At 38.7% G+C, this 15,079-nt stretch overlaps 1 protein-coding gene across 1 annotated transcript in view; it reads right to left on the bottom strand.

The window, feature by feature from the left end:
• Positions 1–15,079, bottom strand: part of LOC148392320 (zinc finger protein 407-like) — a 117,123-nt gene that overhangs the window by 35,791 nt on the left and 66,253 nt on the right. The window contains exons 6-9 of the mRNA XM_088387686.1: positions 9,965–10,131; positions 4,106–4,189; positions 3,488–3,608; positions 122–300 (exon numbers count right to left, since the gene is read on the bottom strand). Of these exons, the coding sequence (XP_088243812.1) occupies positions 122–300; positions 3,488–3,608; positions 4,106–4,189; positions 9,965–10,131 (551 nt within the window). The remainder of the gene's footprint in view (positions 1–121; positions 301–3,487; positions 3,609–4,105; positions 4,190–9,964; positions 10,132–15,079) is intronic.

Here is a 15,079-nt window from a genome sequence, read left to right on the forward strand (position 1 = left end):
AAAATAATGGTGGAGGACAGTCAGTGTGTAACATAGATTGGTGTATGAAGCTGACATAAAATATGTATTTGTGTATTAAATGTGTTGTGTTTTGATAGGCAATAACATAAATATGACATACCTGCATGGAGGTAAGCAAGGTCTGGATTCTCAATATCGGGGTGGCTTTCCTTTAGGTGATTGCGGAACTCTGTCGGAGAGTTGGTGCCATAGTCACATTTTGGACAGTTGTACATCTTCACCCCCTCATGTTTTCCCGTATGGAGGATGTGCTTTCGAATGTTTTCAGCACAGTTGGATCTGGCAAGAGTAGAAGTTGGTGAAGGCAAATAAAAAAAATAATATTTAAGGCCCACCACACACACTGAACAATGGAAGTCGCCTAAAGGCCTCTTTAAACAATGTTTGGAGGTGTTGCAGATACTCTATTTTCTCAATCTGACCACAAACACGATGGTGAGCTTGTCAAGGAAGATTTCCCTGGCCACTGTAGCTTAAATAATACAAAAAAGGTTAGTGTGTGTGGATAAAGCAACCGTAGTGTCCAACAGTAGACCACTTCTAAAAATGAGAGATTAAACCCCACACAGTGCGAGACAGTTCAGTAACATAAGAGTGTGTGCGCCACCACATTATCTCATTTGTTTGTTCTTTTCCCTTTTAGAATTTTTTTTTTGCTCAATTGAATTACAGGACTGTCTCAGAAAATTAAAATATTGCGATAAAGTTCTTTATTTTCTTTAATGCAATTAAAAAACAAAAATTACATTAATAAAAGGCTTGCAATATTTCAGTTGATTTGTAATGAAACCAGAATGTATGACATTTTTGCTTTTTTTAATTGCATTACAGAAAATAAAAAACTTGATCACAATATTCTAATTTTCTGAGACAGTCCTGTATATAGGTGATAGGTGAGCATGGTCTCATTTTCTATATAAAAAGTGGCATTTTAACAGTGGTATGGAGAGTTTTTCTTTAATCCACGGTAGATGTGATTCTGCATGAACTGCACATGCTTGTAGTAAGACATCATTTAAGCAAGAATGTATAGGTAGAAACCTTTTTTTTCTCCGCAGACACAAACACACACCATCATGCGATGATGGATGGGATATCCATGCTCGGTTTGGACCTGACATTCTGGACAGTACAGTGCACAATTACTCTCCCTTATCACCTTGGCCAGGCCAATAAAGCCTTACTGTGCCATAGCTCACACAAGCTGAAGAGAAAATTTGTTTTCACTTTTGCAGAGACACCGATCTCCATCACGGGCCACAGTCCACTGGAGCTCCCCAAAAAAATAACCTATATGTTCTGCTCACGCTGTATAAAATCCATGAACACTAGCCATTGATCAACCTTGAGAGCAGGTCACAAGGATGAAGGCCAGTGTGTAATGCCGTGTTAGCCCGAATATAAACTGTTCATAAAAGCTACATTTAGATATATTCTATTTGGCATTGGATTCCTGATGAATGCATTGCACATATACAGTAAAACTATCATGTCAGGTTTTCAGGTAAGACCACAAACACTTCACATGTGAGCATAGCAATAGCCGTCATTTCCTTTGTCATCATTTGTGTCATTTATTTAGTCAAGGTCAACCAACTGCTATTGGTCACAAAATAAACAACCCATATAAATAAATAAATAAATAAATGCATGAATGAATGAATGAATGAATGACAACAGAAACATTTTGTGTAGTAAAATTAGTTTGTCACGTTCTATGCCCTCGTAAGTCACTGTCTGTATTATGTACCGAGTGTGTCATTGAAGTAGTGACTCCTAACCAGTTGCCTTCATAACCGATTCATCATAACTAACTGATCAGTGTAGAGTCACCAAATACTGACAGTCCTCACAATTATTCATTCATGAATCCAAGGGATCAGTTATTAAATTCTACACATAGCGTATGAATACTGTATGTATAAACATTAGACTCCTCATACATCTGCGGTGGCCATATAATTATATTAAACTGTGAAACTAACAGACATATGAATACTGTATCAGATGTTGATTAAGACAGAAACTGTAGCGAAATATGCATATATTACAAAGAGTGACTTATTTTGCAAAAGTGAGAGTAAAATGTGGATTTAAGGTGACACTTAAAAACTTCTGCAGGGAGCGTAGGTGGATTCCTAGGGGGTATACTATCCCTCAGATATGGTAATGGTGTAATTGTCATATTAAAACAACACAGCGAGCATTTAGAAGTCAGCAGGTGCCACAGTTAGTGAAAGCCCACACCAGCCCTCCTACTATACACTGTATTAATTAGCCCAACACTGTTTCAACTTCCTCCCCCATCAATGCACTCACCATGGGAATCAGCCATACTGATGCTGAGCGCGTTCATCACCCTTTCTGTCTAATTCTGTCTCTCCTGCTCTTCTGCCCTCCTTTATTTTAATAATTTCCATATTTCTCCTTGCAGCAAGCGTATGGTAATTGGAAAAGTGTAATTGAGAGGCACTTGTGTAGAGGACAGTCAAATGTGTTTGAGTTTGTTAAGAGGTGCATGAGGGGCTTATTTAGATCAGTGGTGTTTTTTGGACCTTTTACTGCCAAGAAAATCCCACTAATAATCATTACCAGCCTCCACATACCTGCTTTCACTTTACAAGGTTGCATACATTTCTGCCGCTGTCAAGAGGCGTGTCATCCTCAAAGCCGCCATTTTTCAAACTGAGGCAGGATTTTCATGAAAGGTATATATAATAAAATGTATGTAGCACCGATACATATCATTAGTTGCTGGCAGGAGTCAGAGGCTACTAACAATACGACAATTCAATTTGCAACTTTGACTTTAAGAATATAAACAAAACTAATAGGTAAATTACTATCAAATAGCATGTTTCGCAATTTGCAGAAAATGCTGAAAAATAGTGCCATCGATAGAATTAATCGGCAGCCATGTTTGTTCACCTGCAGTATAATTTTGCTCCTCTCACCTACGAACATCTTGTATGTATGCTCTAAACAAAGTGCTCGATAAAATTTGATTAAAAAATTTAATATTCGAGCTTTGACAATGGTCTTAATGGGTTTCAAGTAATAAAAATACTGAGAGCACGGAGTAATAGGAGTGTTTCCAATTACATCATTTACATTTTTTCGGAACAAGTAAAACAATTTTTTATTTCACTCACAATTTCTCGTTTAATTAATGATGTGGTATGATGGGGTTATAATGACATGGACCTGCCAATGTCGGCAACATTGTGTCTGAGTGGGCGATTTTACTGAGATTGTTGATAATGAGATGGAGCAGTGTTGGAGATTAGAGCAGTCTCCGCTTCACCTCCTACATCCAGATTTTATACCAACACACATGCATGCACGCGCAGAAACTGTGCCACCTGCTTGGCAAATTACGTATTCCCCCAAGTACCATACACCCGCGCTGATCATCATTGGCCATCAGCACCACCAAGTGTGGGGAGGTCAATGAGCTGATACCAACCTGTATTCGCACCAGGGGCAACGGTAGGGTTTCTCCCCAGTGTGAACCCGACTGTGTCTTGACAGGTGGGACTGCGTGGTAGAAGCGAAGCTGCAAAGTTTACATTTGAAGGGTCTCTCTCCTATGGGGTAGAGATTTAAATAGAGATTTGACAATAAAACAGACAGCAGAAAGAAAAAAAACAATTGATTGAATTAACACATCCAAGGAAGTGGAAAACAAACTGAGTTGCACACAAACTAAATTAGAAAAAAAATTATTTGAACTCATAATGTGATTATTGATCCTTTGGCCCTTTCTTGACAGCAGTTATGTTGTTTCATTTCCTCATTCCCCCCCCAAAAAAAAAACACTATTATTGACAGCCCATCTAAAAACATGCAATTTCCCTAAGCAACAGACTGACATGGTGGAATGATAACTAAAATTAAAAATCTCAGCCATGCTGGTACACATGCCTATCACTGACAGCGGCGTGTCACACCGATGGGAGTCTTGTTTGTATGATAGTTGGTAAAATTATGTACAGGGTGAAAATACTACTTTTTTTATCTTAAAGTGTCACTCTCAGTCCGAGATTATTGAGTTCACACATTGCTGCCGGTGTGTATTTCCTACCTGTGTGCTGGCGTCTGTGTTTGGTGAGAGCGTGTCGTGTGCCTCCAGCAAAACCGCACAGGTCACATAGGTAAGTCTTTTCACCTGTACAAGATGGGAAAAAAAACTCATTTATTCAGATTATTGTCTATTTAGCAAAACAGGAAGTACACACATAATTCTATATGCAGGAACATTATATAATTAGCATACAAAACAAAGTTGAATGTGAATGTCACCAGCTTGTGTTATTGTGCTTTTTGACCATTGTTATTTTGACACTGGGTTAAAAAAAAAAAAAAAAAAACTGCAACAATTTTAAGTCGACAGTATCAAACTTATTTCTTATTTAAAAACTAGGTCGAAAAAAAGTCACGGGTATGGTACCACTAAAGAAAATAATTTTAAAAAAGCCAATGTTAAGACCAAAAGGGAAATGTGTTAGAAGGGTGATTTAAAGTATTATAAAAAGAGAATAGAACAAGTAGAGTAAATATATGAGAAACAGGTTGAGTTGGCTCACAGATGAGCCATGCAAAAGTCACAGATCAGTAGTGTATATCCATCAGAGCTCTCGGAGCTGACTAATTCCTCCAATCAGATGGATCCATGTAAATATGTCAAATGGGGGACGGGAAATTGCCAGTGTGGTTTATTGACTGTGATAAAATCTGAAAAGCACCGCTGAACATAATTACATACTTGTCAGAGCCATAAAAATTAGCTTTATTATCAATGGGATGGTTTTCTACAACTTCATTTGGGGGCGATGCCTTCCAGATGGGGAGCGTGGAGAGCTTTTTCACACTCCTCCTCCCTTCTCTGCATCTGGCCTTGTCATTAACAGCATGATGAGCTTCCTCTCTCTTTCTCCCTCCCATTTGTGCAGAACTTCACGCACAGTCAGACACATACACACACCTGCACCTACACATACACACACAACAACACTTTTTTTGATAATAATGGAGGCCTTTTACAGAGTTGACACAGATGTCTAGCCAAATAATATGTACTATGTCCAACACACATCGTACTTCATGTATTGTGGTGTATTTTTCCATGCATGATGATTCAAATACAGTTCAGTAAAAACTGAACTCACGCACACTTGCACATAGTATTTTAGCAAGCCAAGCCATTAAATATTCATATGAATTCAAATATTGAACTGCATTTTCTGATCAAGGAAGTAGGTTACTCTCGCAGTTGGGCCTCTGTGGTACGCCACACGCTTTTCTCAAACGCAGATAGCAACTTTCAGTGAGAGCCCAGAGAGACAAACTTGCATCAAGTTTCCTCGAACCTATCTGTTTAAAACCGCTCAACTGTGAAAATAGCTTTAATGCAGCACCATTTAAATAAGAGAAAACAGTCTTAAAAAGCAACATTTGTCAAGCTACATGAATAGATTCACTTTTTTCAATGAAAACATATTAGTCTCCCTTCAAAAAAGAAATCTGTTTTCCAACACGTTAAAAATCTAATAATAGCGGCCCACAGGGTAAAACTGACAAGATAAATAATATGAGATTTTATGAATTTAAATTTTAAGATTTGTTTTTAACCTTTATTCAATTTATTACACATTCAGCATGTAGTTATATATATGTATATATACTTCAAATACTCCAGTCAAGATGATAATTAAAAGTGCACCTATTTTGTGGTCTGCAATGTGACAATGATCACAATAGTGTTTTGAACAGATACCCAGCATAAACGAGGTCCGTTGTCTCGAGCCTGTAAACCCTATCTGCTTAGACCTTGACTTTATATGAGAAAATACGATGCTGGTCACTCTCGCCCTTTCCCTCTCTCCATCTCTCATTACACCCAGCGCTCCAAGACCTCACCACAGAAAAAATCCATAACCATCGATCCTTATGCCGAGCTGCGGTCGCCACAATTATTCTTGAGCATTCTTGAGGAGAAAACATTGGCAATAAATTACTTGCGTGCTTTTCATCTGCTGATATGTGGTGGAACACTCTTGGCTGACCAAAAAGGCAAGGTGGTGCAGCGGAAGAGTGATACATAGTTGTCAAAACTAAGGATTGTAGTGACTTTACTAACCCACAATGACATGTAGGGCCTGACGTCAACCAGTCACTAATCACACAGTTTTGTAAAGACTTGCAGCAACAGATGAGTACACTGAATGAAATACATCCATCCCAATGAACCAGTGAAGGGGAAATAACTATAAAAGTGGAAGGCGGAAATTACTTCATCCCACACAAAGATGTCCCCCATTATTTGCAAACACCGCAAATGCCCACCATGCAGAACCTGCTGCTGTGATGGGCCCGGAAAGAGAAAAGGCCAAGTTTGTGCAAACATTATCTGGTCGTTCCAATAGAAAGCATACTGAGCAAGAGGATGTTTATTTGACCTCTTCCTGTGATTGTTTCATTTACAGTACTGAAAAAGTATTCACAACATCATCAACAACTAGAGGGCATCGATTCGACACGTAAAAGAAAAATTTAAATTGTGCAGTTCCGAGTAAGTACTGATAGATCACCTACTGTATCTAATCTACAACTAACAACACTAGGATTTACCTGAATATTTTCACATGTAACATATTTGCAGTATTACCACTAACCTCTAAGAGTAGTAGTCATCTTATTATATTCTTAAAGTTCTTTAATGCAAAACAATCAAATAAGTATCTTTAAATCTAAACAGTACAACCCTGACTACAGTGTGTGTGTTCATATATATTCCATGATATGTGTGTATGTTTCAAGCCTGAAGGAGTCTGCATGCTATAATTGCCACCCTCATTAGTTATGTTTTAACAGGAGAGGACGGGAGGGCAATTAATTTTACCGCTTAATTTTTGACACGGAATCCGCTGCTGTATTGATGTGCTCGCCATTTTGGCTCTCATTTTTCAGAGAAATTAATTGACAAAGTACGAAGATTTATCAGCATATCGCCAGATTAAGCGACAAACTGAGGCAATGAGGAAATCAATTGTAGCCCTGTCGCTGTGTTCAGCCCCCAACGCATCGCTCCCCCTCACCGCAGCCCCCCTTTCCTTGCAATGCCCAAGAGCATGGGGGGGAAAAAAAAAGCTGGGTGGGTAAGATGCAGCACACTTATTTATTTATTTGTGTCGTTCATTCATCAGCGGTTACAAATGACCCTGGCGGCTGAAGACCACAGAACTCCCCTCGCTGCACCCCCCACACCCCCCCTCCCAATCGCTCAGACGACTGCCGTGTGAGGAAAAGTGATTAATAACAAAAGCACACAAATCAGAAAGGAACAACGCATGCAGTTCAGGGCAGTAAAGGAGAGCTGGAGGTGCTAACGTTTTTCTCTTTAAACAATAACAACAAGGGGACCACCGTTTAGGAATCACAGTTAATATGGATTGCACTGGATATCACCCCCCCCCAAATATATATATATATATATTTGCCATTCAAAATGAATGATTACCCCAAAAGTCATTTGGTTGTTCTTAAAAGACAAGATATCAACATTTATTCTATATTTCCAGGTAATCACATCTGGTGAGCAAAAATATACGAACACAGAGATATAAAATACCATAAATTTAGGTGAACAGGAGTTAAGATTTAATTGTAAACTTTTTGCTTGCAACAACTGTACCAAGCCTGTAACCTACTGACAGTAAGAAACATTCAAATTCTTCAGTGATGCTGTTCCAGGATTTCACCACATCTACTTTTACTCCAGTCTCTTTAGCATGGGAAAAAAATGCATGCTCTACAGACTTTGTGTCTGGAGACTGAAGTGGCCTGATGTTTGTTTTTGGTCTGTCAATCAACATCTGCAACTTCGTACACACCACTGGGTTCTTTCTTCTTCAGGACATTCCCAAAGGTTGTAAAGGCTATGTGTAAGGGCGCCAATTGATTGCTTCACAATAGATTGTTTTTCGACACATAGATAGTTCTGTGGTTTTTATATTGGTTAACTGTGGCTTTTTTTCCATGAATAAAACTCAAATCTCAACAATCAGTGCTTTTTAATGTTTAAATAATCAATGCAAAATGACCTGGGAAACAAAACAATACTGTATAAATCTGATTTATTAAAATCAAATATTGTTAGCATTATTATGATTTCTCACCGGAAGTAATTTGTGAATGGCATCCCCCAAAAAGTTGAAAAAATATCAGATTTGGTGAATAACTTTAAATATTGTTACTATAGCAATTATATATAAAAATCCCACGGGGATGTTATTAATTGTTAATATTGAAACATGTTGATGTTTATTTATTATTACTTGTATTATTAGATGCCATTACTTAATTAAATAAAACAATTCAATAGAAAAGGTCACATCTTAGGCATAGCAAGAAGTTTAAGTTTGTTAAGAAAAGTTACCTTACAATGTGATTATTACAGTAATGTAATGTGATTCAAATTGTAGAATAATGCCGGTTTATTCTTTATATTCATTTATTTTTGTAGATTCTTGTTTGCCTGAAGGTTGTGGTTCTGATCAGAGCTTCAACAACTGCACAAGGTTATTTTAAAATGCTTGTTTTTCTATTTGTCTGAAATTACTGAAATATTGTGATATAAAGCAATTTTTGAGTACGGGGCCGTTCTTAGTGAATGACAATATTACAATAACTTTGGGCTCATAACCGCACAGCACAGTCACTGTCCTGTGAGTGCATTATTCATTCTCATTCATTCTCTTTTCAAAACTTTGCCTTTTCCATCTCACTTAATTCAGTCGTTTCAAATTGGTGTTTCTTTTCTATCCAAGACAAAAACATACACGCACAACGACAACTGCACACGGCTCTTCTGGTGACAACTGGGTGACAGCGATGTCAGCAACCTGATGGGCAATGATGAGTGCTTGATACAAATAAAAATGAAATGTCTAATTGTGTCAGAGGTGCCTTGACATTATATCACTGTTGAAACACATTTAAAATAACATCCAGCAAATCTCGCTCTCACACAGCAGGCACCCATGACGGATGGAAAGCTCTCCTGCAAGCATTCAGTCAGGCTGTCAGGCCGCTGGCTGCTGCTGCGTCTGTCACTGACTTAAACGGCCACGTATGGGACATTATTAAAGCTGAGGGGAAACTGCTTGGCTGCAACAAAGACACATTTGGGTTGACCTGGACTACCGTTGAGGTATTATTTAGAGGGGGGGGGGGTTAACAGTGGAAAATTGACTTTTTAATTAATTGTATATAAATATTTGGGTCTCGAGAGTGAATGTCCACCCATCAAGGGTTGTTCGTTTCTGTGTGCCCTGTGATTGGCTGGCAACCTGTTCAGGGTGTCCCCCGCCCGTTAACTGCTGGGATAAGCTCCAGCACGCGCGCAACCCCTGTGGGGACAAGCGGTATAGAAAATGGATGGATGTTCTGATTATATTAAATTTATTTGTGGTTGGTGAAAAAATAAGGATAAGGAACACCATACTAACCGGCGGAACCTGGTCCAAATATCTAAATTAAAGTAAAAAATAAAAACATTGTCTTTTCTTATCCGTTTGAATCAAAATTGTTGGTTACAGTATTTTATATAAATTTGATGGCAGTGATTGAATCTGGAAGTTTAAGCGTTTCTAGTTTCAATGACTGCTCAACTATCTCTGGGTGTTGAAAATGAATACAGATGGCCAATAGTCAGGCAAAAATGTGTGATTTTCGAAACAAATCTGTGAAGTTTTTTTTATGTGAGATGACATTTTCACAGTTTACACACACATTTCAGCTTTTTAGTTTCTCCACCTATTGTCCATCTTTTTTTTTCAAACATAAGAATGGTGTTTCATAAACTAACTGTGGTGTTTATTTATGCGTGCACGTCATTGTAAATAATTACTGGATTTAAAGTAGAAGTCACTCGATTTCTTACCAGTGTGTGTACGGTAATGGTCTTTCATTGCTGACAGGTTGAGGAAGGCGTAGTGGCAGGACGGCCAGGAACACTTATAAGGTTTCTCCCCACTGTGCAGTTTCAGGTGGTTGTTTAGTGCCCATTTTTCACTGAAGGAGCGCTCACACAACTTGCACTCGAACTTCCTGTAGAATATAGGAGGTAAGGAAGAAAGAAGGGAGGCAGGGACAGGAAGTCAGCAGGGGGGAAACTGTTATTTATCGAGATCCTAGCACGAACATAAAATACTGGTAAGTTTATGCCACGAGAAAGAAAATGGAGGTTGCTGGGTAGTTGCAGTCCTAGTCACAGTGCACGGGAGCATTTGATTGTAAGCTGTATGTCTACACTGGATGGCACGCACACACACGCACACACACACATATACACACACACACACACACACAGGGGCAAACACAGGAGTGTAGTTGGCTACTGGTATGTCATGTCTGTATAAGCAGGCATTGATTTTTCTGTCCTGGCCTGCCACCTCTACCATTTATTCTCTGCTTTGCACCAGGGCCCAGAGGACTACAGAAATTCTGTTACAGACCACACACACACACGCACACACACAAACACACGCGTGCACACACACACACATGCGCACACACATGGGGTGGGTGGGGATATTGGAGGCCTGCGGGGAGAATAAAGTTCACCTGTCCAGCATCCCTGACCACTTAGCCAGGGTTAAATGAACAGTTATCAACATTTTAGCCACCATCTCTTGAGCCCCCTGGATCATAGCTTCTCCACCTCCTAAAAACTCCTTTCAAACACTTGCTCATCTGTGTTTTTATCATGAACACAGTCCTTTGCATTAAATAGACAGTATTAATCTCATAAACGTGAACGTGTGAATACTGTCCACCGTTGCTTGCTTTGCCAAAATGATTTGGGAATGCTTCACAATTGATATGCATGAGTCAATACATTTGCAAATGGAATCCACATTATAAAATGTTTAATTATCAAACTACAAATTGACTGTATTATAATAGATACTGTATAACAATAAAATATGATCATACAATATAATATGATCATACAGTATAAAACATGTACAGTACACATTAGAAACACCTCTCCTATACAATGCAGTGCAATTTTACGACAGTGTAACTTGTACTTACTTGGAAAAAAAAAAAACAATTGTAAAATAAAATATCTTTTTTAGTGGCAATTAAAATTGGCTCTTATGTTCTTTACAAAGGCTGTTGTTTTTTATTCCATGTTTGTAATGCATCAGGATAGTAGGTGTCAGGAGTGTGAAAACGCATCTTGTTTTTACTAACTCGACATGTGTCTGTTCCTCATGCTGACGCCTACATTATTTGACACACTGTGGTCTTTTTTGTCTCGTGTGGGATGTCTGCACCTATATTCATCTGCTGTGCTATTGGACTTCAAGAAACGAACAGAAAGTAAACACAATAGAAAAACTTGGGCTGGAATTAATCTTTACCCCACTCTATAATTTAGACGCAGAATGACTAATGTGCAAGTCATAAACAAATGATGTCAGGTTTTGGGGAACATTTGTCTTGCAGTGAGGCCCGTGTTATTTTAGGGAGGGTGGCTGTCTTTAAGTCCTGATTGTGTCGTTTAATCCCCGTGGTATCTGTTTCATAGCGAGCCGCATGACACTCACCTGAACAAATAATGACTCCACGCAGCATGTAGCATGTGTCTGAATCAATAATTCATACTCATACATCTTCCTTCCTGGAAGAAGGGGGGGGGGGGGGGGGGGGGGCAACGGATAATAGTAGAGAGACGTAAAACCAAAAAGCCAGGAATTAAAGGTGGGGGGGGGCGTATTAAGAGCAAAATGGCTTCTCATGGCTACAATAACAATCTATAAGTTCAATGAATTTGACTTTGGATCAGATATGCAATAGATGTTTCAAGCACGCTTACGAGAAAGGAAGGAGAAGCTGTAAAATGCCGCCAGTAACCGCCAATGCTTTATTAAACAGCCTTATTTCTTTCATCACATGACTTAGGACAAACATAATTTGACCAATAGATGTACATTTGCATCTGTTTTTCTTCATTCCCTGCGGTATTTATAGAACAACTCATTGCTCGTGCCACCATGGGAGAGATAAATAAGGTGAGTGAAGAAATGCTATCTTTTATTGTAAGCAATATGAGCAACAGTCCTGCTTTATGAGCTAAACAGACCATTGTTTATTATGCGGCCTAATCACAAAGTCAGGCAGGCCTTGACAATGCCGCGATGGAGAAAAAGGAGAACCAATGCAAAGCAGAGAACATGGAGGAAGGTGCGTGCGCTACCAGCACTGACTATCAGTCGGTGGTTTGTAAGGATGAGAGAAGAGCTTGGGTCTGTTTTTTATGGGATCTTTGATCTTGTCCCCCGCATGTCAGATTCCGTCACGATTTACTGTCTCACAAATCCATATGCATATCGCCTCTAAATAGCATGGCACCTTGCAAAATTCATTGAAGGATCATTTCCTTGCTGTTAATGTGGAATTGCACATTGCAAAGAACAAAGAACAATTTAAGGTCTGAAATTGTTTAAATGCATTCGCAAGCAAAGGACATTTAAACCCTTTGGACTCTTTTTATGTATTTTTGTTTAGTTTGCATGGTAGTTTTTTAGGTTGTTTCTGAACATCAAACATTTAAAGGGTCATAATAATAGGTATGGATGCTGAAGTCTGTGTTTTATTTTGGTATTGACTGGACTACTGAGTACTGATTCATAATCAAACGGTAACCATGTTGAGAGTTGGTGATTTTTCATGGCACACAAACACAACAGAGCACGCACTCAGGCGTAATTATGTTACTCGCTCACGCTAAAAATACCTTTCCTGGTTTGAAGCGAGTGAGATCTCACTTCAGTAAATAATTTACATTATACAAATATATTGTGTTTCGTAGAATGAAGACAAACACTAATACACAATTACAACATATCGTCGTTCCTTGTGCAATGTAATGTAAACAACGTAGCTCACGCTTTAGTTTGTAATAATTTATTATTTAAAATTTTAAAGCATTATACCATTATTTTTACTTATTTTAAACTCATGCTGTTATTTTGATATATTTGCCTAATGCATGACTTGAAAAAAATACATTTTATTACTGAATAACATTGATTGGCTTGAGGTCACCATATTCACAAAAATGCAAAGTAAGTGGAAAGGATTGAGAATCAAATTTGTGCCCATGGCACCTGTATGTTTTTTTTTTTTTTTTTAAAGTGATATACGTATATTAACAATGCACAGACCAAACAAATCAGCATCACTTTCAGGTATTCGACCTGAATCCTGACTAGAAGATCACACGATAAATATGTTTTTGTGACTTGGAACTCGTTCCCTTTCGAGTCTTTATAACTCTCCTTTTCTTCCACCGCTGTATCCCCAGGTCAAGCAATGAGATGATATGACTGGCATGCGGTGGAGATTTATTCAAAGACCCAGGTGGGCTTGTTGCCTGTACTTTCTGAAAGCTGGCGGCTTCCACGAGTATACCGTCACTCATTACCATATACCGTGGTGTGATCTTGTCATGAGTTCAGGAATAAAATACTGGCAAAACATCACAGGGCACACTGGCCTTAATTGTGATATACTGGAGGTGCAAATTTGTATCGTTATCAGTAGTTGTATTATATAGATTAAAAAAAAAAAAAACGAGACCTGGTTTCTTACCATAGACTCACTGCTGCCTCCAAGTGGTAAGGTGTAAACGTGAGCATTTAAGTGACACAATTGCTGGCAATTATTTTGATTCTTTAGGTTAATTGTAACAGGGGAAAAAATAAGACTGAATAAAAAGATATTCACCAGAAATCTCTATTCCTGGTGAACGTCACACCAATCAATGACGGGCAAATGTTTTTCTTTCAAAGAAAGACATTTTTGATGGACCGCTCAACAATATTTATTTGTCAAGGTTGTTGGCCAGTTGGTGTGCGGAACTAATCTCCAACGCTCTCTCATGGCAACACAAAGACAGAAAAAGAGAGGGGCCGACTCTCGCCTGAAGCCAAACTGACACAAACAGACAACTTCAAAGTGAAGACTGTTGTTTATTGGGCAACGGGAAAGGGGGGAGAAAATTTATCTGATATGCAACTGTCAGGAGAGCATTTTCACATGCAAAATAGCGAGTGAGTGAGAGAGATTACCTAGAGGGAGGAACATGACAGCATTCACTAGGGTCAGGATGGATCATCATCTTCAGCCCCCTACTGCATCATCTCTCTTTTTCTCCATCCATCTTTATCTCTCAGCTTCCCTCACTTCTTCCTACCATTTTCCCTTCCCCAGTATTTTCCCTCTCATCCTGTTTTCAGACTTCATCACTCTGCACTTCGACAAGCTTTAGATCCAGACTAAATTAGCTGAATGAGGATTAAATCATTGGCCACGAGCTCTTTCTAGATATTGGGAGAAAGAGTGAGTAAGACTTATATGCTAGCTGACTGATTTCGGACCTAAATATGTGTCTAAAGAGATGATCCTCTTTAAACAGGGATCAATGGAAACCCAATTTGATTGTGGTATAGGGTAAAAAAAAAAAAAAAGCAGAACAAATTACATTTATCTTTCTTCAACACGGATGCTGGCTTTGTTATTTGTCACGGGCGAAGCCAATCTGGACTAAGCTATCAAACACTGCTCAGGGTGATCAGGATAATTCTATGAGATTTGTAGTTATTAAAATAAGTTTTCTGCTTGGTGTGAGTCAAACATTCAAATAAATAAAGAAAGCTCTCTATTGCTGGCTTCAGCATAAACTAGGGAAAGACAATTCTCTCTCCTGGGAAAGGCCAAGAATTACCCTAACAGAGGGCCGTTTTAAAGTATACAGCCTGCATACTCATCACAGGAAAAACAAATAAATACATAAAACCACAGTGAAGGGGCTGCGTGTGTCTCCACACAATTGTGGATGAACCTCCTATAGAGGACCGCTGCAGATGACTGCAATATAAACAACGGCACACAACAGAGATGGTGTGGCTGATTTATGTTTACCTTCTATCCCAAGAGGAGGAGGAGGAGTGGAAAGAAAAGATAATGAAATAAATAATAAAAG

This window comes from Syngnathus floridae, chromosome 10 (genome assembly GCF_059516105.1).
Source record: "Syngnathus floridae isolate MCC-2025c chromosome 10, RoL_Sflo_1.0, whole genome shotgun sequence".
In the NCBI taxonomy this organism is placed as follows: Eukaryota; Metazoa; Chordata; class Actinopteri; order Syngnathiformes; family Syngnathidae; genus Syngnathus; species Syngnathus floridae.